This window comes from Nycticebus coucang, chromosome 22 (genome assembly GCF_027406575.1).
Source record: "Nycticebus coucang isolate mNycCou1 chromosome 22, mNycCou1.pri, whole genome shotgun sequence".
In the NCBI taxonomy this organism is placed as follows: domain Eukaryota; kingdom Metazoa; phylum Chordata; class Mammalia; order Primates; family Lorisidae; genus Nycticebus; species Nycticebus coucang.
The window spans coordinates 41247832-41270446 of NC_069801.1; the positions used below are offsets into that span (position 1 = coordinate 41247832).

At 40.4% G+C, this 22615-nt stretch overlaps 2 protein-coding genes across 2 annotated transcripts in view; one reads left to right on the plus strand and one right to left on the minus strand.

Moving 5' to 3' along the window:
• ZSWIM5 (zinc finger SWIM-type containing 5) overlaps positions 1–22615 on the minus strand; it is a 214886-nt gene that overhangs the window by 49492 nt on the left and 142779 nt on the right. The window contains exons 2-4 of the mRNA XM_053576771.1: positions 12189–12545; positions 6878–7026; positions 5483–5633 (exon numbers count right to left, since the gene is read on the minus strand). Coding sequence (XP_053432746.1) covers positions 5483–5633; positions 6878–7026; positions 12189–12545 — 657 coding nt within the window. The remainder of the gene's footprint in view (positions 1–5482; positions 5634–6877; positions 7027–12188; positions 12546–22615) is intronic.
• Positions 801–1227, plus strand: LOC128575259 (60S ribosomal protein L31-like). The gene has a single exon (XM_053576772.1). It carries the CDS (start codon positions 815–817, stop codon positions 1187–1189), a length of 375 nt encoding a protein of 124 aa, XP_053432747.1. The 5' UTR covers positions 801–814; the 3' UTR covers positions 1190–1227.

Below are 22615 nucleotides of genomic sequence, written 5' to 3' on the forward strand. Positions count from 1 at the left end.
AATTGGGGGGTAGGGTGCAGAGAGAGAAAACATAGGTGTTTAGTGACCCCACTGAGAGGAACAGTAAGGATGAAGACAAGGAAGAGAAAGAGCAGAGGACAGTCTCAGAGTAGACCAGATTTGGAGGAGCTTGGAGCTGAATAGAATCTAAACAGAAGTTCCCGGGATGGGGTGCTGTTGGTGAGCAACAAAACATAGGAACTCTCACCCCATGGGAGAGTACCACGAGGAACCAGAGACTCAGCTTTCTTGTATGTAGGCTTTTCTCCCTCTGAGTCTCCTCTTGCCCTATAGAATAAGAAAGCAATTTGAGCTCCAGCCAGCTTGTAGCCACAGTCCATAGGACAGCCCATTTAGAAAGTGGACTGAGAGCCCCTTGTAGAGGTCTGCTTCTCTCTGTGTGGGTGTGATGGGAATACCAGCCTGGCTCAGACAGACTGACAGGTCTGCCCTACCCCCAGGTGTGGGAGCAATGAAGGAACTTTGGACCCTGCTCCACCCCCATAGCACCAGAGAAGCAAGCATTGGGAAGGAGGCCAGTTTCTCCCTGCCCAACATCTAGTAGAAACGACTGCTTGTGGAGCAGATCAGAATTAAATGGAATTGAGGACAAAACATCCATCTGCAAGATTAACAAACAAAAAGTTGGTTCTTTGAAAGATAAGTAAATCAATAAACTTTGGCCAGATTAACTAGAAACAGAAAAGATCTCTAATTCCTCATGGTCCTCAACCAGAAATGAAAAAAAGGGAAGTAACAACCAATACCACAGAGATAAAAAAGATCATCACTAGTCCAACTTGGGCCCTGCAGAATGGCTCCCGCAAAGAAGGGTGGCGAGAAGAAGGGCCGGTCTGCTATCAACGAGGTGGTGACTCGAGAATACACTATCAATATTCACAAGCGCATCCATGGAGTGGGCTTCAAGAAGCGTGCTCCTGGGGCACTCAAAGAGATCCAGAAATTTGCCATGAAAGAGATGGGAACTCCAGATGTGCGCATTGATACCAGGCTTAACAAAGATGTCTGGGCCAAAGGCATAAGGAATATCCCGTACCGTATCCGTGTGCGGTTATCCAGAAAACGCAATGAAGATGAAGATTCACCAAACAAGCTCTATACTTTGGTTACCTATGTACCTGTTACTACTTTCAAAAATCTACAGACAGTCAACGTGGATGAGAACTAACTGGTGATTGTCAGACATATCAAATAAAATTATAAAATCACACACACACAAAAAAGATCATCACTAAATACTACAAAAATTGGCCAGAAATTTAAAAATGTGGAGTAAATGGCCAGGTGCAGTGGCTCACGCCTGTGATCCTAGCACTCTGGAGGGCCAAGGAGGGGGAACTGCTGAGCTCAGGAGTTTGAGACCAGCCTGAGCAAGAGAGAGACTCTGTCTCTAAAAATTAAAAAAATAGCTGGGTGTTGTGGCAGGCACCTATAGTCCCAGCTACTTGGGAGGCTGAGGCAAGAGGATCACTTGAGCCCAAGAATTTGGGGTTGCTGTGAGATCATGGCACTCTACTGAGGGTGACAAAGTGAGAGGAAGGAAGGGAGGGAGGGAGGAAGGAAGGAAAGAAGGAAGGAAATGGACCATATGTGGAATTACATTACCTCCCTAGACTTAACCAGGATGAAACAACTCTCGAACACATCAATATCAAGCCCCCAAATTGCAACAATACAAAAGCTTCCATCAAAAAAACCATTGTGGACAAGATGATTTTACCAGAATTCTACCAAAGCTTCAAAGAGTTTGTACCCATATTATAGAACCTATTCTGAAGCATCAAGAAAGAAATAACCCTACCCAACTCTTTCTATGAAGCAAATAAGACACTAAAACCAGGAAAAGACACAACAAAAAAAGAAAACTACAGATCAGTATCATTAATAAGTATTGATTAAAAAATACACAATAAAATCCTAGCGAATAGAATACAGCTACATATTAAAAAAAAATTATATATCGGCTCAGCGCCTGTGGCTCAAGTGGCTAAGGCGCCAGCTACATACACCTGAGCTGGTGGGTTCGAATCCAGCCCAGGCCTGCCAAACAACAATGATGGCTGCAACCAAAAAATAGCCAGGCATTGTGGTGGGCGCCTGTAGTCCCTGTTACTTGGGAGGTGGAGGCAGAAGAATCATTTGAGCCCAGGAGTTAGAGGTTGCTGTAAGCTGTGATGCCACAGCACTCTACCCAGGGTGACAGCTTGAGGCTCTGTCTCAAAAAAAAAAAATATACATCATGATCAAGTGGCTTCATCCCAAGAATGCAAGACTGGTTCAACACATGCAATTTCATAAATGTAATTCACCACATGATAGAAGCAAAAACAAAAACCATATGATCCTCTCAACAGATGCTGAAAAAGCATTTAATAAAATTCAGCATCCTTTTCTGATAAGAATGCTTAAGAAAATAGGTGAAGATGGGACTTTTTTTTTTTTTTTGGAATCTTCACTCTGTCACCTGGGGTAGAGTGCCATAGCATCATAGCTCACAGCAACCTCAAACTCATGGGCTCAAGATCCTCTTTGTCTCAGCCTCCTAAGTAGCTGTCACTATAGGCACCCGCCATAATGCCTAGTTTTTCTGTTTTTGGCCTGCCTTGGCTTCTTAGAGTGCAATGGGACATTTCTTAAATTGATAGAAACCATCTTCAACAAACCCACACTCAATATCGTACTGAATAGAGCAAAACTGAAAGTATTTCCACTTTAACTGGAACCAGGAAAGAATGTCTACTATCATCACTGCTGTTCAACATAGTGCTGGAAATTCTATGAAATGCAATTAGGCAAGAGAAGGATATCAAGGGTATTTAAATGGAGACAGAGGTAGACAAACCTTCACTTCTTGCTGATGATATGACCTTATACTTAGAAAACCCCAGGGACTTAACCATGAGACTCCTTGAAGTGATCAAGAAATACAGTAACATCTTGGGATATAAAAATCAATGTCCACCAATCTGTAGCTTTCATATATGCCGACAACAACAGTCAACCTGAGAACCAAATCAAAGACACAATATCCTTCTTAATAACTTCAAAGAAAGTGAAATACTTAGAATATACTTAACAAAGTAGGTATGGGTCTCTGCAGAGAGAACCATGAAACTATGAGAACAGAAATAGCAGAAGACATTAACAAATGGAAGAACATACCATGCTCGTGGCTGGGCAGAATTAATATTATTCATGTCTATACTACCCAAAGTGATCTAGAGATTTAACGCAGTTCCCATTAAAACACTACAGTCATACTTTGAAGAACTTGGAAAAAAGATAGTTTTTCAATTTGTATGAAACCAGAAAAATAAAAACAAATATCCAACACAATTCTGTGAAATAGAAACAAATTTGGAGGAATCACATCATCAGACTTCAGGTTATACTACAAGTCTATAGTGATCAAAACAGCATGGTATTAGGCAGCACCTGTGGCTCAGTGAGTAGGGTGCCAGCCCCATATACCGAGGGTGGTAGGTTCAAACACAGCCCCGGCCGAATTGCAACAAAAAAAATAGCTGGACGTTGTGGCAGGTGCCTGTAGTCCCAGCTACTTGAGAGGCTAAGGCAAGAGAATCACCTAAGCCCAAGAGCTGGAGGTTGCTGTGAGCTGTGACGCCTCAGCACTCAACCAAGGGTGACAAAAACAAACAAACAAACAAAAAAACCCAGCATGGTATTGGCATAAAATAGAGGCACAGAATTGAGAACTCAGAAATGAAAGCAGCCTCATATAACCATCTGATCTTCAACAATCCAAACAAAAGCTTACAATGGGGGAAAGAATCCCTATTTAATAAATGATGCTGGGAGAACTGGATAGCTGAAACTGAACCCGTACCTCTCACCATTTACAAAAATTAACTTACACTGAATAAAAGATTTAAATCTAAGACATGAAACAATAAAAACCCTAGAGGAAAGTATGGGAAACACTCTTAATGATATCAGCCTTGGAAAAGAATTCATGAAGAAGACCCCATTGGCAACTGCAGCAACAAAAAAAAAATAAATAAATGGGATGTGATCAAGTTAAAAAGCTTCTCCACGGCTAAGAACACGATCAACAAAGTAAAGAGATAGCCTTCAGAATAGGAGAGGATATGCACGTGTTACAAATCAGAAAAGAGCTAGTGACCAGAATATACAAAGAACTCAAGGAAACCAACAAGAAAAGAGCAAACAATTCCATCAATCAGTGGAAGTGACATGAATGGAACCTTTTTCAAGAAGACAGAAGAATGGCAAACAAACACATGAAAAAATGCTCATCATCCCTAATCATAGGAGAAATGCAAATCAAAACCACCTTGAGCTATCACCTAACACCTGTGAGAATAGCCCACATAACAAGGTCCCAAAGCTGCTGATGCTGACATGAGTGTGCACTGAAGGGTAAACTAATGAACTGTTGGTGAGACTTCAAACTAGTATAGCCTTTTCGGAAAGAAGTATGGAGAATCCTCAAAGTACTAAAAATAGACTTCCCATTTGACCCCACAATCCCATTACTAGGTATCTACCCAGAAGAAAAAAAATCATTTTACCTGCTAATGTTTACAGCAGCTCAGTTCACAATTGCAAAGATGTGGAAACAATCCAAGTGCCCATATCATGAATGGACTAATAAACTGTGGTGTACATATGTATATATACACCATGGAATACTATTCAACCATAAAAAAATGGAGATTTTACAGCTTTTGTATTTACCTGGATGGATTTAGAGAACATTCTCCTAAGTATCTCAAGAATGGAAAAGTAAGCACCCCATGTACTCAGCACTAATTTGAAAAACGTAGACCAACACAAGAGAAAAACATAATTAAATTCAAGAAGGAGGGAGGGGGAGAGGGGATCTATTAGTTCCCACCTATTGGGTACAATGTAAGGGTATATACCACACTTCCTGGGTGAAGGAATCAGCTATAGACTTTGGACTTTACCTTACAAATAATGTAAACTAATCATATGTACCCTCATATTAACCCCATATTAATAAAAACAAACAGAAGTTCTCAAGGGAATACAGAGAAAGAAGAATACAAGGCCAAAGTCCAAGTCTTAGAAACTGTCTTATGTCTAAGAAGTCTGGCTAGGAGTGACAGGTACAAAAGGGTAGACCCATGGAAAACCACAATAGTGAGGCTGGTAAGTATTTGGAGAGCCAGCCTAGTGACATGCAACTAGAAGCTAAATGAAGAGGTTTTCTCTCAGTTAAGGGTTCTATGTGGTAATATATGAAGTGGTATGCTTGATGTCAATATTAAAACACAATGGTTTGGAAACAACAAAACTGAGCTCAGAGTTACTCTGGGTGGCCTCTGTGAAACCAAGTCTCCACTAGCTGGACTTAGCAAGATCCATGCAGTGACCAATAGCAGGTATTCACTAACACTTTTGCCACTGGGCAAGCTAGTAGGACAAAGCACTTTTCCAAGAGATGGGGACTTACCTAGCTCATCCCAGAGCTGCCTGCACTTGTCTGTCATGCTCGTCCCTTGCTGCCTCCAGAGTGTGAGTCGTGGATCAGCCATAAACTGCTCCGTTATAAGTGTCAGCATCCTGGCTCCATTGGAATCCCTCATTCTCAACATCTCTCGAACCTGACACATAAGGGGCAAGAGACTGGTGATTGCACATCATAGAAAAGTAGGAGAAGGAAATGGAGGAGAGGGAGGTGAAAATGAAGTATCGGAGCACAATATATCCAAAAGAGCCAGACAGAAGGCCTCTGGCTCTATGTCTTGGTATAACCAAGAAACCCTGATGTTCACAATGAGATACAACTCATACCCACTAGGATGGGTAGAATAAAAAAGATAACAATACGCACTGGCCAGGATGTAAAGAAATTGGAACCTCATACACTGTTGGTGGGAAGGTAAAATGATACAGCTACCTTGGGTAACCATCTGGCAGTTCCTTAAATGATTAAACAGAGTTACTCTATGATCATTAATTATACTACAAGAGAGAAATGAAGATATATGTCTGCCTTAAATTTGTATAAGAATGTTTATGATTCATAATAGCCAGAAAGTAGAAACAACCGAAATGTTCACTAACAGATGAATAAACAAAATGTGGGTACCCATACATCACTATTATTTGGCCGTTAAAAGGAATGAAACACTGATTCATGCTACAACATGGATGAATCTTGAAAATGTTATGCTAAGTGAAAGAAGTCAGTCACAAAATACTTCATACTATATGAATAAAACGCCATAATAGGGAAATCTATAGGGACGCAAAGTAGATAAGTGGTTGTTTAGGGCTGGGAAAGGGAGATGTGGACGACAGGAAGGTGACAGGTAAGAGTATGGCATTTTTTTTTTTGCGGTGATAATGATATTCTAAAGTTGAGTGTGGTGATGACTACATGTATCTATTAAGATAGGAAAAGCCATTGAACTGTTACACTTTAAATAGGTGAATTGTACAGTATGTGAATTATGTCTTACTAATTATGTCTTATGAAAAACAAAGCCTCTGTGAAAGCTACGAGTTTTAAAATACTAAATCTTGTTAGGGACAATGTTGAAACTCTACTCTTCAGGACTTTAATGGGCAGCAACTGGGTTAAAAGCAGAAAGGAGGTAGTTTTATTGCTAAAACATTCCAGTAATGCTAACTCATTTAGAGAGTGGTGCAGAAGGAAAAGGCTTACTAGCGTGAGGTAGTAGGGCTCCCTGGATGCAACCTGTTCAGATCTGCTCTGATCAGCCTCTTCCACTAGATTTCAAGTATTTAGGCTAGGTCAAGTGAGCTAGGTACATACAATGCATGAAGCCTGAAGTGTAGTGAGACCACTTTAACCTAAAAAGAACATCTTTTCATATCTTACCTTGGCAAACATTGAGTTGAGTTGCTTTCCAGACCCATAGTAACCCCCCTGGGAGAGAAAAAGCTTCACTTGTTCTTTCACCTGTTCTTCATCCAAATGCCAACAGTTCTCATCGTCAATGCCAGCCCCAGCTGTGGGGTCGGGGGCACCTGTAAGGAATGGGAACAGTGGAAACAAATCCCCTGACTTCACATGCTACACATTCAGCTGGAGAGGCACTCTGAGAACATATTCAAATAGAGATAGGTTATTCAGCTTTAATAAGGGCTTTTTCAGCTGTGTGGTCAACTGTAAGTGATCTAAAGCTAGTTTCATATTCACCTAAGTCCCCATTGTAGCCTCTTCCAAGGTCTATGGATACCACTCTGTGGGAGAAAAGCCTAGAAGGAAATACAGATATGCAAACAGTGTACTTTCCCCCCCAAGAGAGTGAATATTTTCTTCTTTTGCTTTTCTGTGAAGTCAAATATGTCTTAATATTATTATTATTTTTGACTTTTTACACTTCTATTATTATTATTATTTTTGAGACAGGGTCTCACTCTGTTGCCTGGGTTACAGTGCAGTGGCATGATTATAACTCACTGCAGCCTCAAACTCCTAGGCTCAAGAGATCCTTCTGCCTCACCCTCCTGAGTAGCTGTAACTACAGGTACCCACCACAATGCCTAACTATTTTTAGAGACGGGGGTCTCACTCTTGCTCAAGCTGGTCTTGAACTCCTGAACTCAGGTGATCCACCTGCCGTGGCTTCCCAGAGTGCTAGGATTATAGATGTGAGCCACTATGCTCAGCCTCTAAACGGAGTCTTGCTATGTTGCCTTAGTGGTCTTGAACTCCTAGCCTCAAGCCTCTCAAAGGGCTGACATTACAGGCATGATCTACCTACATTTTTGTGTTTAGCAGTACTTATGTTTATTGGTGTTTAGATTTCATTATAGGAATGTATCAATTTAGCCATTCTACTGATGATTTCTACTGACTATTTTTATTTTAGGCTATAGCAAATTATGCTAATCATTTCCATTGGACAGACATCTAGGAAAAGAATTTCTGGGTCATAAGGTATTCATATGTTAGATGATGCCAAATAGTTTCCCAAAGTGACCACAAGTTATATTGCCACCTGCAATATATTAGTTTAAGCTACTCAAAATCTTCACCAATATTGAAAGTTTTAAAGTTTATCCATTTTTGTGGATATCTACTAGTATCTCATTGTACTTTTAATTTGCATTTCCTGGCTCAGTAACTAGTTAAGGCACCTTTTAATCTGTTTATCAGTCATTTGGATAGGCTTTTGTGAAGTGCTTCTTTGACTCTCTTATCCATTTTACTCTTTGTAGGGGTTATTTATGCATTTGTCTGCTATATGCATTATAAATACCTTCTCCCACTATTTGCTTGTCTTTTCAGTCTCTTACTGATATCTCTGATAGTTTAAATTTTTTAATGTAGTCCAATTTATCAGTCTTTTCCTATTAAACAAAGTTTTCCCTACCTCAAGGACATGAAGATATTCTCTTCCATAAGTTTTATTCTTTTACTTTTCATATTTATATCTGCAGTCCATCTGCAATTGACTTTTCTGTATGGTATGAGGTAGAAATCGAGTTTTGATTTTTTTCCATATGAATATCCAACTGATCCATCACTACTTATTAAAAAGATTCTTCTATTCCCTTTGCTGAGCATTTGGTGCAATCCTTTATTTGGAAGCTCACATGCTTTTTGTTGTAGAAAATTTTCTGGAATTATTCCATTAATGCATTCTTTACCTCTGTTTTCTATTAAAATATTTCTGAAACCTCTATTATTTAACATTTGAATTCCAGGAATCATTCTCTTAATTTTTGACATCTTTTTTCTCTTATTTTTCATTTCTTTGTCTTTTTGCTCTATTCTATAGGAACTTGCCTTAACTTTATTTTCAAACACTTCTATTGAGTTTTAAAATGTTCTGTCATAGAATTTATAATATTCATTCTTTTCTGTTCTCTGAGTTTGTTTTTGCAGCTAGTTTTTATTTTATGATTACAATATCTTTTTATTTCTATAATGATATTAATAATTTTTCAAAGTTTCCTTCTTTCTGCATATTCTCTATTTTCCCCCAAATTGTCTATGTTTGTTGGTTCTGTTTTGTATCTTCCACAGTATTCCACACTGTTGACCATTCTTTTCTTGAATTTCAATGCTTCACTGACTTTGATAATAACTTGCTAGCTTTTTCTCATTTTACTTTGCTAATTCCTATACTGGTTCCTCTTTCACTACCTGTATATTCAAGAATATATTCATTCAACAAACACTTATAGAGCATTTATTATTTTTTAGTGGCATGCCTGTTGACACTCAGAAATTAGCAAACATGGTTCTTGACCTGAATCTTCAGGCTATCTTACTTTTATCTTGGCCTTCAATCTTTCTATCAGAGGAACAGAAGTCCTGACCAGAATGCTGTATCCCAAATAATCTTGAAGTATAGAATTACCACAGCAAATCACAAACAAGGCATGGAGTTGGAAGGTGGTCCAAATATGAATCACCAATCCAGACAGAACAAGGCAATGTCTAGCTATAAACAGATATAAGGACTAATACAAGAAATGGTTTCAGGGAAATGGGGAGTAGAGCAAAGCCTGGGTCTGCTTTTGAGATTAAAAGTAGGCAGCTAGCAGTTTTAGAAATCTTATTCCTGTTATTTTAAGTCTTGGTGAGAAGTGAGGTTAGGGAGAGGGGAGAAGATTTTCTAAGTGTTTGAAAATTCAGCAGGGAACAGAAATATTACTTGAAATCTCTCTATGTTATTGACTTTCCTCTTCAGTTCCAGATATCTAACTGTTTATCAAAATCTTCACCTAAGTGTTCTATAAGCATCTCAGACTTAAACTGAATTCATCTTCCTTTCAAATTCCTTTCTCCTCTTTTGCTTTTGTTCACTAAATGAATGGCAACAGCATTATCAAATCCATCAATGCCATCCTAGCTAGACATTCTAGAATGCAGCTTTCATCATCATCATCTTCTTCACTTCTCAGTCATCCTACACACCTAGATGTTGAGTACAGTTCATTTTTCCTCTATGGTATTTTCATTTTTCATATCACTGCCTACACCAGCACTGGTTACTAGAAATAGATCAGGAAGGGCCCTGTGGAATACTGTAGAACCTGGGGTAGAAAGTTAATCTAAGTATGGGATAAACACGTACACTGAAGTAATAGTTCCTGAGGAAGGTTGAGAATCACATCTCAAGTTCAGTGTGACAATTTCAACTTATCATCAAATAAATAATAAGATCTTGGGATGGTAGATATAACAAGGCATAAAAGTTTCTTTAGTACAGTGGTAATGAGGGGAGAGGGTTGTTCTGGTGACAGTGGTGGTGAACAAAAACAGGTGCAGCCAGGTCTTGAACCAAGGTGATCAGTTCAAGAAAAGGCAAGAAAGCTTTGAAATAAATAATCCTGGGAAAAAGATATTGGGAATAAGGCACAAAAGCAGGCCATAGCCCAGTTATTGGGGAATAGAGCTATTCTTCTCTCTGGTGCTACAGATCTGGGAGATGGGGCAGAATTCAAGTCTCTAAGAGCTCTAGATTTGTTGAGGCCAGAGAAGTAAAACAGCCTCCCTATATGGGATAAGAGATATCGAGAACTATTCTCAAATAGAGTAAGCTCAGTTATTATGTAAACATTACAACTTTGAGTATAAAGCAATAGAACACTTTTGCTAGTTAGCAAGAGCTCACAGAAGCCTATCTTTCTGACTATCCTTGTATTTGAAGAATGCCAAGTTTGGGTATAGGACTTGATTGGCTTTACTGAACAATTAGAAAAGATATAGGGACCACTGTATTATGCAGGCTACCCACCTGGCCTCATTTTTTCTTTCATACTAGTAGCAAAGTTAGCTTCCAAAAAAGAGAGAGGTAGCTTAAAGAAACATAAAAATATATAAATTTTGAAGTCAAATAAGCCTTGAATATAAATAATTTCCTTATTTATAAAGTAGAGATCATTATACCTTGCAGAGTAGTTTTAAAAACTAAATGAATTAAGCTATATATATATATATATATATCCTTGAATAATGCCTAGAACATAATAGGGCCTAACAAACAAAATGAAAAATTGGCTCATTTAACTCCTCTTCTCAAAATTCTTCAGTAGTTGTCTATCATTAAGTTTCCACAATCTGGCTTCATTATAAAAGCAAGCAATGATTGAGTCAGATGCAGTGGCTCATGTTCTGTAATCCCAGAGACTCAGGAGGCTGAGGTGGAAGGATCATTTGAGGCAATGAGTTCAAGACCAGCCTGGGTAACATAGTGAGACACTGTCTCTAAAAAGAAAATAAGAAAAAACTAGCCAGGCACTGTAAATGTTCCTATAGTCCCAAGTACTTGAGAGGCTAGGTCAGGAGGAATGCCTGAGCCCAGGAGTTTGAGGCTGCAGTAAACTATGATCACTTCTCTGTACTCCAGTCTGGGTGACAGAGTAAAACTGTCATTAAAAAAACAAAGACACCCCCTCCACAAAAAAAAAAAAAAACAAACAACCCACAAGCATATATTTCAGTTATTTTAGACCTGTCTGTTGTATCAGATTATAAGCTACTTAAAGGCAGGAACTATGTCTGTATTATTCTTTCAACAATCAGCACTATTCCTCATACATGGCAGTTCTCAATAAATAGCTGCTGAATGAATGAACCTAAACTCTTTCTCCACCCATGGACTTCTACTTTATAGCTCACGAGCACAATGCTAATAGATGCTCCTTAGGATAACTCTGATGCTATGTAGGATCCTGAAATGTCAAGTAAATTCTCATACCCATCTTAATCCACTGAGTGACACAAATTATTTCATGCTTTCTCTGTCGAATATTTTAGACTCCTAAGGATAGGAATTGTATCAACAAAGAAAGTCCCTAAACAAGACCAATATATATCTCTAACATTCTCTGTCCTTTTTCATTAAAACCTTTAAGACAGACAATTGGATTACTTTAAGAAACTAAGAGTTAGGGTGGTGCCTGTGGCTCAAGGGGTAGGGCGCCGGTCCCATATGCCGGAGGTGGTGGGTTCAAACCCAGCCCTGGCCAAAAGCCAAAAAAAAAAAAAAAAAAAAGAAACTAAGAGTTAAAACACAGTTGTTTGAATAGAATGAACTGATTAAGGTTAAGTAATTACAATTGTAGAAATGTCCCAACCTCTGAACATGCAACATAGTAGAGGTAAAAAGGTTGCTTTGGTGACAGTGGTGGTGAAAAAGACTATTTTTGCAACAAAAATGTACCATTACCGTTCACTTGGTTGATTTCTGAGTTGGAGGACAGAATCTCATCTGCCAGTTTCTGTGCGGTAGGAAGAACTTCAGTGTGGTGTGCTGTGATTAAATACTGAATAAACTTTTGTAGCTGGTCCCTATTCATCTGGAAAAGGGTTTCTGAGATAGGAAGACGCAATTTGACTTGGTCTGGTTTACGGATTCTGTAGAGTGAGAGTGCTACCACGTGAGCACAGTAGAAAATATCCTTGTTTCCACAGCCACATGTCACTGAGGTGATTTTGCATCGATCAAAACTGATTGCAACTTTATAAGTCGCTGCTGGTTCAGAAGCAGTGGCCAGTTCAGTTACTGTGCCACTCAGATGAAAGCCTATGGAAACAAAGAAAAAAACTGTGTTTAGAAATTCTGTAATAAGAAACTGAAACATTCCCATTTTGCATTCCAATTTACCAATTCAGAAAACTATTTACTGAGTATCTCCTGTACATGCAGTAGGCTCTGCCACAGACACAAAGGTCAATTAAACTCAGGTATTGCTCTGAAGGAGCACCCAATCTATAAAAAGAGTCCTTACCATGGAATCCATGAACCTCTTGAACTTTTGTTTGTACATATGTACATTTTTTCTCAGAGAATACTGTATAGCTTTCATCATACCAAGGGGCCAGGCATGGTGGTTCATGCCTATAAACCTAGCACTTTGGGAGGCTGAGGCAGAAGGATTGCTTGAGGCCAGGAGTTTGAGCCCAGACTAAGCAACTCAATGAGATCCCGTTTCTATAAAAAATTAGCCTGGCACAGTGGCTCATGCCTATGGTCGCAGCTACTTGGAGGTTAAGGCAGGAGGATAGCCTGAACCCAGGAGTTTGAGGCTGCAGTGAACTATGATTGTGCCACTGCACGCTAGCCTGGGCAACAGAGTGAGACCTGGTGTGGAAGAAAAAAAAGGGTTAATAATAAGTTAAGAACTCCTACAGTAGATTTTGAGCTTTAGGTGGCAGGCAAAAACAAGCCCCCAAACAGTATCAGTATACTCAACCTGTGGGTTGCGACCCACAGGAACTGTATTAAAGGGCTGCGGCATTAGGAAGGTTGAGAATCACTGCTCTAGAATAGGGTGAATGTTGTAAACGAAAAGAGAAACCAAGAGAATGCCATGAGGAAGGACAGAAGATCAAGGACAACATTTCTCCCCTAAAACATGCTAATTCCAAAAATGATGACCATGTGGCATACATAAAAAGCAAGAAATTTTTATGACAGGAAAGACACAGCATGGTGCAATGAGACTATGTAACATAATACCTTTATTCACTTGGCACACCAGTAATTTAGAGAGAATCCATTTTTTTTTTTTTGATTTGGGATTCACTGAGAGTACAAAGAATTAGGTTACACTGATTGCATTTGTTATGTAAACTCCATTCTATAATTGTGTCCCGCCCCCAAGAGGTGTGCCACACACAGTGAACCCCCTTCCCCTTTTCTCCTCTCCTCTCCCCGCTCTCTTATTCTACTACCCCCCCCCCTTGTATTAGATTCTCTACTGCCTTCATATTACAACTGAGTACACTGGATTCTTGCTTCTCCATTCTTGTGATGTTTTACTATGAAGAATGTTTTCCATCTCAATCCAGGTTAATATGTGATGTGAAGTCTCCACCTTTTTAAATAGCTGAATAGTATTCCATGGTATACATATATCGAAGCTTTCCCCCCTCCCTCATTCCTCCTTACCCCAACTTGAATTGAGTTTTTCTCTTGTGTTGGTGTATTCAATCATCTACTGGCTTCATATTAGTATTGAGTACATTGGATACTTGCTTTTCCATTCTTGTGACACTTTATTAAGAAGAATGTGTTTCAACTCCATCCAGGTTAATACAAAAGATGTAAAGTCTCCATCTTTTTTAATGGCTGAATAGTATTCATTCCATGGTATACATATACCACAGCTTGCTAATCCATTGTGGCATGAGAGATGTGAAGATTGCTTGAGGTCAGGAGTTTTAGGCCAGCCTGATCAACATAGCAAAACCCCAGTCTCTACAAAAAATTAGAAAAATTAGTTGGGTATGGTGGTGTATGCTTGTAGTCCCAAGCTACTCAGGAGGCTGAGACAGAAGGATCAGTTGAGTCCAGGATTAAAGGTTGTAGTGAGCTATAATAATCCTCCTGCACTCCAGCTAGGAGTGAGGGGGGATGAGTGAGACCCCATGTCTGAAAGAAAATCTTTTTTTTTTAGACAGAGTGCACTCAGTTGCCCTGGGTAGAGTACCCTAGTATCATAGCTCATAGCAACCTCAAACACTTAGGCTCAAGATCTTCTTGCCTTAGCCTCCTAAGTAGCTGGGACTATAGGCACCCGCCACAACACCCACTTAGTTTTTCTATTTTTAGTAGAGATGGGATCTTGCTCTTGCTCAGGCTGGTCTTAAACTCCTGAGCTCCAGCAATCTACACACCTCAGACTTTTAAAGGTATGAGCCACCACACACAGCTCATGTAAATCTTATATTTGCTGGAGAAATATTTGGCAAAGAGTAAAAAGTGCATATATAAGTTTCAGAGCTACCATTATAACCTGGCTGACTTAAAAAATGCAGGGAAAACCTTCCAAAATTTAAGTTTCAGACAATTATGATTAGTTAAATAAGAATAAGACCCAAATTCATAAGCATGCTCATAAAACCCAGCAAAATAATCACTACTACAGGCACGTTTAGGACCAGTCCAAAGGTGTACATTACTGAAAAAGTTAAGATTAATTTTCAGAGCAAGAAAAAGATAAAAATAAATTTGCTAACTTCAAAGCCGCCAGGCATATTTTTTAAGTGTTGCAGAGGAGTTTTTTCCAACTAGACTTAGCTACAGGTTTAAAAAGATTTACTGCCATTTGTTTAAACCAACGTCAAAAAGTTAAATTTAAACATGATTAAGTACAGGTAAAGACTGCCTTTACTTAAGAAGTAAGGAAGTAAGGAAAAGAACTATAGGGTTGATGAAATAGCTTCTCTCTAACTTATATCTACCAGACCCGGCCAGCAGAGTAATATGGCAAAGAGCACACTTCACAAGGAATTCGGCAGCAGCCACTTACTTTATAACTCTGAGCCTTAGACTTCTCCTCAGTAAAGCAGGGATGATAACACTTGCTCTACCTACAACTGAAACGTACTTTGTAAAATTCCAAAGTGTCCTAAAGAGTAATGTAGGGGTTTTTGTATAAATTACTTTTTAAAAAATATGTATACCACGGAACAGAAATTACTTTTATTATGTTAAAATATTCCTAAATGAGATAATTATTTATGTGAAGGAGAGTACAGATAATAGATTTATGATTGAATTAGCCTTGTTCTTGATTACAGAGATTTATGAATTACACACATAAAACTATTGCCTAAAGTGAAGGTCTAAGAGGCTGCAACCTTGGAAGAACTTCTCCTGACCTGTTGGCCTGCTCCTATCAGATCAAGATGCGAACAATGTATTTTTCTCTTTTGAATTTAAACCTTTTTTTTTTTTTGTAGAGACAGAGTCTCACTGTACCGCCCTCGGGTGGCGTCACACGGCTCACAGCAACCTCTAACTCTTGGGGTTACACAATTCTCTTGCCTCAACCTCCATAGCAGCTGGGACTACAGGCGCCCGCTACAACGCCCGGCTATTTTTTTTGTTGTTGCAGTTTGGCCGGGGCTGGGTTTGAACCCGCCACCCTTGGCATATGGGGCCGGCCCACTTCTCACTGAGCCACAGGCACCGCCCTGAATTTAAACCTTTAAAACAGTTTGAACCGTCTCCCCTGAGTGGATCAAAATCTTTGTTGATTTTGTCAAAAGACAGATTGTGATGAGTGGCACCTGTGGCTCAATGAGTAGGGTGCCGGCCCCACATACCGAGGGTGGCAGGTTTGAACCCAGCCCCTCCAAACTACAACAAAAAAATAGCTGGGTGTTGTGGCAGGTGCCTGTAGTCCCAGCTACTCAGGAGGCTGAGGCAAGAGAAATGCCTAAGCCCATGAGTTGGAGGTTGCTGTGAGCTGTGATGACACAGCAATCTACTGAGGGGGACAAAATGAGACTCTGTCTCTACAAAAAAAAAAAAAAAAAAAAGACAGATTGTGAGTCATGAACTCATCGACTTTTATCTTTTTTTTATTAAATCATAGCTGTGTACATTGATATAATCATGGGGCATCATTCACTAACTTCACAGACCGTTTACCAAGTTTCACATATACCCTCGTAAGATGCACCACTGGTGTAATCCCACCAATCCCCTTTCCTCTACCCATCTCCCCCCTCCCTCTCCTCCCTTTCCCCCTATTCTTAGGTTGTAACTGGGTTATAGCTTTTTTTTTTTTTTTTTTTTTGTAGAGACAGAGTCTCACTGTACCGCCCTTGGGTAGAGTGCCGTGGCGTCACACAGCTCACCGCAACCTCTAACTCTTGGGCTTACGTGATTCTCTTGCCTCAGCCTCCCGAGCAGCTGGGACTACAGGCGCCCGCCACAACGCCCGGCTACTTTTTTTGTTGTTGTTGTTGCAGTTTGGCCGGGGCTGGGTTTGAACTCGCCACCCTTGGCATATGGGGCCGGCGCCCTACTCACTGAGCCACAGGCGCCGCCCTGGGTTATAGCTTTCATGTGAAAACAATAAATTAGTTTCATAGTAGGGCTGAGTACATTGGGTACTTTTTCTTGCATTCTTTTTTTTTTTTTTTTTTGGCGGGGGCTAGGTTTGAACCTGCCACCTCCGGCATATGGGACCGGCGCCCTACTTCCTGAGCCACAGACACCGCCCTTTTTTCTTCCATTCTTGAGATACTTTACTAAGAAGAATATGTTCCAGCTCCATCCATGTAAACATGAAAGAGGTAAAGTCTCCATCTTTCCTTAAGGCTGCATAATATTCCACGGTGTACATATACCACAATTTATTAATCCATTTGTGGATCAATGGGCACTTGGGCTTTTTCCATGACTTAGCAATTATGAATTGGGCTGCCATAAACATTCTGGTACAAATATCTTTGTTACAATGTGATTTTTGGTCTTCTGGGTATTTACCTAGTAGAGGAATTCTAGGATTGAATGGCAGATCTATTTTTAGATTTCTAAGTGTTCCCAAACATCTTTCCAAAAGGAATGTATTAATGTGCATTCCCACCAGCAGTGTAGAAGTGTCCCCTTTTCTCCATGCCAACATCTCTGGTCTTGGGATTTTGTGATATGGGCTAATCTTACTGGAGTTAGATGATATCTCAATGAAGATTTGATTTGCATTTCTCTGATGATTAAGGATGATGAGCATTTTTTCATATGTCTGTAGGCCATGCGCCTATCTTCTTCAGAGAAGTTTCTCTTCAAGTCCCTTGCCCAGCCTGTGATGGAATCACTTGTTCTTTTCTTGCTTATACATTTGAGTTCTCTGTGGATTCTGGTTATTAAACCTTTGTCAGGGACATAACCTGCAAATATCTTCTCCCATTCTGAGGGCTGTCTGCTTGCTTTACTTACTGTGTTCTTGGCTGTGCAGAAGCTTTTTAGTTTGATCAGGTCCCAGTAGTGTATTTTTGAAGCTGCTTCAATTGCCGGGGGAGTATTCCTCATAAAATATTCACCCAGGCCGATTTCTTCAAGAGTTTTCCCTGCACTTTCTTCTAGTGTTTTTATAGTTTCATGTTTTAAGTTTAAATCTTTTCTATCTTAGTTAATGGTGAAAGGTGTGGATCCAGTCTCAGTCTTCTACAGGTCGCCAGCCAATTCACCCAGCACCATTTGTTAAATAGGGAATCTTTTCCCCACTAAATGTTTTTAATAGGCTTGTCAAAGACCAAATAACGGTAAGTAACTAGGTTCATCTCTTGGTTCTCTATTCTGTTCCAGACATCTGCTGCTCTGTTTTTGTGCCAGTACCATGCTGTTTTGATCACTATCGATTTATAGGATAGTCTGAGGTCTGGTAGTGTGATTCCTCCTGCTTTGTTTTATTTCTGAGTAATGTCTTGGCTATTTGAGGTTTTTTCTGATTCCATATAACACGAAGTATTATTTTTTCAAGATCTTTAAAATATGACAATGGAGCTTTAATAGGAATTGCACTAAAATTATATATTGCTTTGGGTAGTATGGACATTTTAACAATGTTGATTCTTCCCAGCCATGAGCATGGTATGTTTTTCCATCTGTTAACATCTTCAGCTATTTCTTTTCTTAAAGTTTCATAGTTCTCTTTGTAGAGATCTTTCACATCCTTTGTTACGCATACTCCCAAGTATTTCATCTTATTTGGCACTACTATGAATGGAAAAGAGTCCTTGACTGTTTTTTCAGCTTGACTATTGTTGATATATATAAAGGCTAATGATTTATGAATGTTGATTTTGTAACCTGAGATGCTGCTGTATTCCTTGATCACTTCTAAGAGTTTTGTAGTAGAACACCTGGTGTTTTCCAGATATACAATCATATCATCTGTGAAGAGTGAAAGTTTGATCTCTTCTGACCCTTGATCACCTTTTCTTCCCTAATTGCGATGGCTAAAACTTCCATTACAATGTTAAGGAGCAGTGGAGACAATGGGCAACCTTGTCTGGTTCCTGATCTGAGTGGAAATGATTTCAATACGATATTGGCTGTGGGTTTGCTGTAGATGGCCTCTATCAGTTTAAGACATGTCCCTTCCTTAACTTAAGGAACAGTTTCCTTAAGTGTTCTTATCATGAGGGGATGTTGGATATTATCAAAAGCTTTTTCTGTATCAATTGAGAGAATCATATGGTCTTTGTGTTTTAATTTGTTTATGTGCTGAATTATATTTATAGATTTACGTATATTGAACCAGCCTTGAGCCCGTGGGAGAAAACCCACTTGGTCATGATGTATAATTTTTTTGATGTGTTGCTGGATTCTATTTGTTAGGATCTTGTTGAATATTTTTGCATCTATATTCATTAATGATATTGGTCTATATTTTTCTTTTCTTGTTGGGTCTTTTCCTGGATTGGGGATCAGGGTGATGTTTGCTTCATAGAATGTGTTGGGTAGTCTTCCTTCTTTTTCTATATTTTGGAACAGGTTGAGTAATATAGGTACTAGTTCCTCTTTAAAAGTTTGCTAGAATTCTGACGTGAAGCTTTTCTTTTTAGGGAGATTTTGTACAGTTGATGCTATTTCAATTCTTTCCTTGAGGGGGTTGATCTACTTGGGTTATTCATGTTACTGGAGTTTTTCCGCTGATTCCGCCCCATGGCTATTTTACACCATTTGACTAGATGAGTGGATAAAGAAAAGTTGGGTTCGGGTTCCAACAGTAGTGATTAACCAGGCCTTTGCCCAAAAGCTGGGATTGGTATCTTTACCTTTTCCTCTGGAGCTTTGCTGAGGACCTGTACAGTGCTATGGCCTGAGAAACTGGGACCTGCTTGGTGTGGTGTAGCTAAGTGGCTCTGTCTTGTTTTCAGCTGGTCTCTGTCTGACCCTAGTGAATCAGTTACTCTGGGTTGAAGTCTCAGCTGGGGAGAAATATCAACAATATGTTACCCCGCCCCCCATAGGCAACAATTGGAAAAGGAGAATCAAACCTTCCTACAACCACACACCCAGGGCTCCACTTAGATAGTCCTTAGGCAACTGGCTCAGTTCAAAAGGTCCAAATCAATTGTCTGAGTCAGCACCTGTCTCAGGTAGGAGAGTTAAAAGGTCTCTGGCAACTAGATTGCAGGGGTCTGCTGACAACTCAAATATGACTTGCTCCAGTGCTCTGTGAGGTCAGGAGGACCCACCCAGCAAATAGATTAGTCTGGGTAGGTAGACGCCTCCTTCCCCACCTTGCACCTCTGTCACACCCAGTCACTGATAACCCCGCAGGGCTGTGACCCAGTTGCCACCAATGAGCAGATACTCCAGTGGTTCGCACCTGCCTGAATCACAAGAAAATCTTTGTTTCCTCAGCCAAGCTGCTGCTCTCTGCCACTATCCGGCAGGGGGAGATGAGGCCTGACAACCTTGGGCACTTGATGGAGGCTGGGTTGTGCATTCAGTTCCAGCCCCGCCCCTGATTGATATTACTGACAGACAGAACAACTTTGCGGAATTTGTTTCTGTCCCGGCTAAAGAAGAGAAGCTGTTTTGAGTTCACAGAACCTTCACCTCAGGCTTTGTCTTTTCCCCTGCAGGTTTGTATTTGCAGCACAGTTAGCTGTCAGTTCTAGCCTCCTGCCCTCTTTTGTCTAGGCTGATGATCCCCTGAGGGCCGGGTGCATCTTAGGCTCAGTAAAGTGGTCCTCTGGGTCAGCCCCGCCGTGGAAGTCTGTCGGCACTGCACGTGCATATTCTAGTCCCCTCACTCCACCCAGGCTGGTACTGCCTCAGGCAAACCCTTTACTCATGGGGTCTGCGTTTCTGTCCCAGATCTGTTCCACTGGTGGTTGCCACCTGAGAAGATGCCTGGACTCCTCTGGCTGCCCAGAGAGACAGGAGGTGTGACTCCGGAAATCCAGGGGTAGGCCCTACTGTTGCCAAAAATGGCTGCTGGTTTGCACCTTGGGCACCGCCACTTCGGCGTGGTTCCCTCTCAACTGACCGTCTTCTCCTTACTCCCATGCCGCAGAATCAGCACTGACCAGCAGCAATTTAGGCCCTGTCCACACCTCTCGAGAAAACACCCAAGAATCTGGACTCCTGGGGGACAGGCCTCCAGACCTCAGAGTGAGAGTGGAGGGGAGTGCTAGGAGCTCAGAATTGCAGGTAGAGAATATATACTGTTTTATGCCTGGCAGGAGAGCACCATGGCACCCTAGTAGGGGAAGTAGGTCCAGTTTTTAGAGGATCTCTCCCGTGGAGTATAATGGGAGGACTTTTGAACTCTGCTCGTTTGTTAATGGGGTACTCTGAGCCGTTCTCATGGGCGAGGGGACTCCCATCCGCTTGGTGATGGATTTTGCACCTTTAGTTTGTATCCTTGGGGTTGCAGCTCGTCTCAGCAGGGTTGAAATGTGCTCTTCAACCTCCACTCTTGGCGCAGCTTGAATCTGCCAGCTTACTTGCTAAATTTCTGTCCTATAACTCTCCCTCTGGATGGGAGCCTCTGTGGAAAGCTGGCTTCAGTCAGCTACCCCAGCACCTTCATGTCCCAAGATCATTGGGAAACACCTCTGAGGATAAGCTCCACTCAAGTTTGTAGATCATGACAAACTGCAGTGGCAACCATGGAACATCACAAGCCTTTGGGGATACCACTTCTACTTCCTCTATGAGAAGAGGTTTTCCAGTCTCCCAGGCAAATGTAGCCTGTACTTGATAACTTGGTTCACCACATACATGGGTTCATGTTAGCAAAAGTTATTAATGTTCTAATGCAGTTTTTGTTAACGTGAAGGGAGTAAAAGACAACTTCTCTAACAGCTAAGTTTCACAGTGGCTGAAAACCAGGTGTATTCTGTTTTGTTTGTTTGTTTTTGGCTGCAGCCGTCATTGTTCTTTGGCGGGCCCGGGCTGGATTTGAACCTATCAGCTCCGGTATATGTGGCTGGCGCCTTAGCTGCTTGAGCCACAGGCACCGAGCCAAAACCAGGTGTATTCTTAATGAGCCCCAGACTACTCGGGAGTATTTAGTACATTGTTAAGTCCACAGAAGGGATACCTAAAAATTTCAAGTAAGAGTGATGTCAATGTGGAAAAGTTCAGGCATCAAGCCCTTAAGTCTAAATGATAAGCAGAAACATTTCTATTTTATCAGTTCAGTGTTTTAGGCAGACTTGACCTGTAACAGGGCAGGGCTTTTTCCATGTATTGTTCATCACTATAAATTAAAAAAAACCAAACACTTTGGTTATAGCACACACACAAAAACCAAAAAACTGGACCTCGGCTTCCACCTTCTACCCTGTTTCCCCGAAAAAAAGACAGTGTCTTATTTTAAGGTGTGCTCCCAAAGATGTGCTAGGTCTTATTTTCAGGGGATGTCTTTTAAGTAGGTCTTATTTTCGGAGGATGTCTTATTTTCGGGGAAACAGGGTAAGGTAAGAGGCTGGCCTAGATCACCTCCATAGTTCACTCCCATGCAGAAATAATATGATTCTATAGTGATTATCAACTGAATCTCCTATAATGTTAGACACACAACTTTGCATATTACCAGTATTTACTAAATGCTGGCAAAGCAGCATTTGATGTTACATATGATATCATGTAATATAACATATAGCTAAAGCTCTTTTATTGAGAATTTATGAATGCCTTCTATGTGTTAGGCTCTATTATATGCACTAACTTATTTAATTATCATAATTTTATGAATTTAATAGTAGTTATGATAATTAATTTTATGTGTTAATTTGACTAGGCTACAGTACCCAGCTTCCTAATCTAGGTGTTGTTGTGCAGATATTTCATAGATGTGGTTAACAACTATAATCAATTGACTTTAAAAGAGA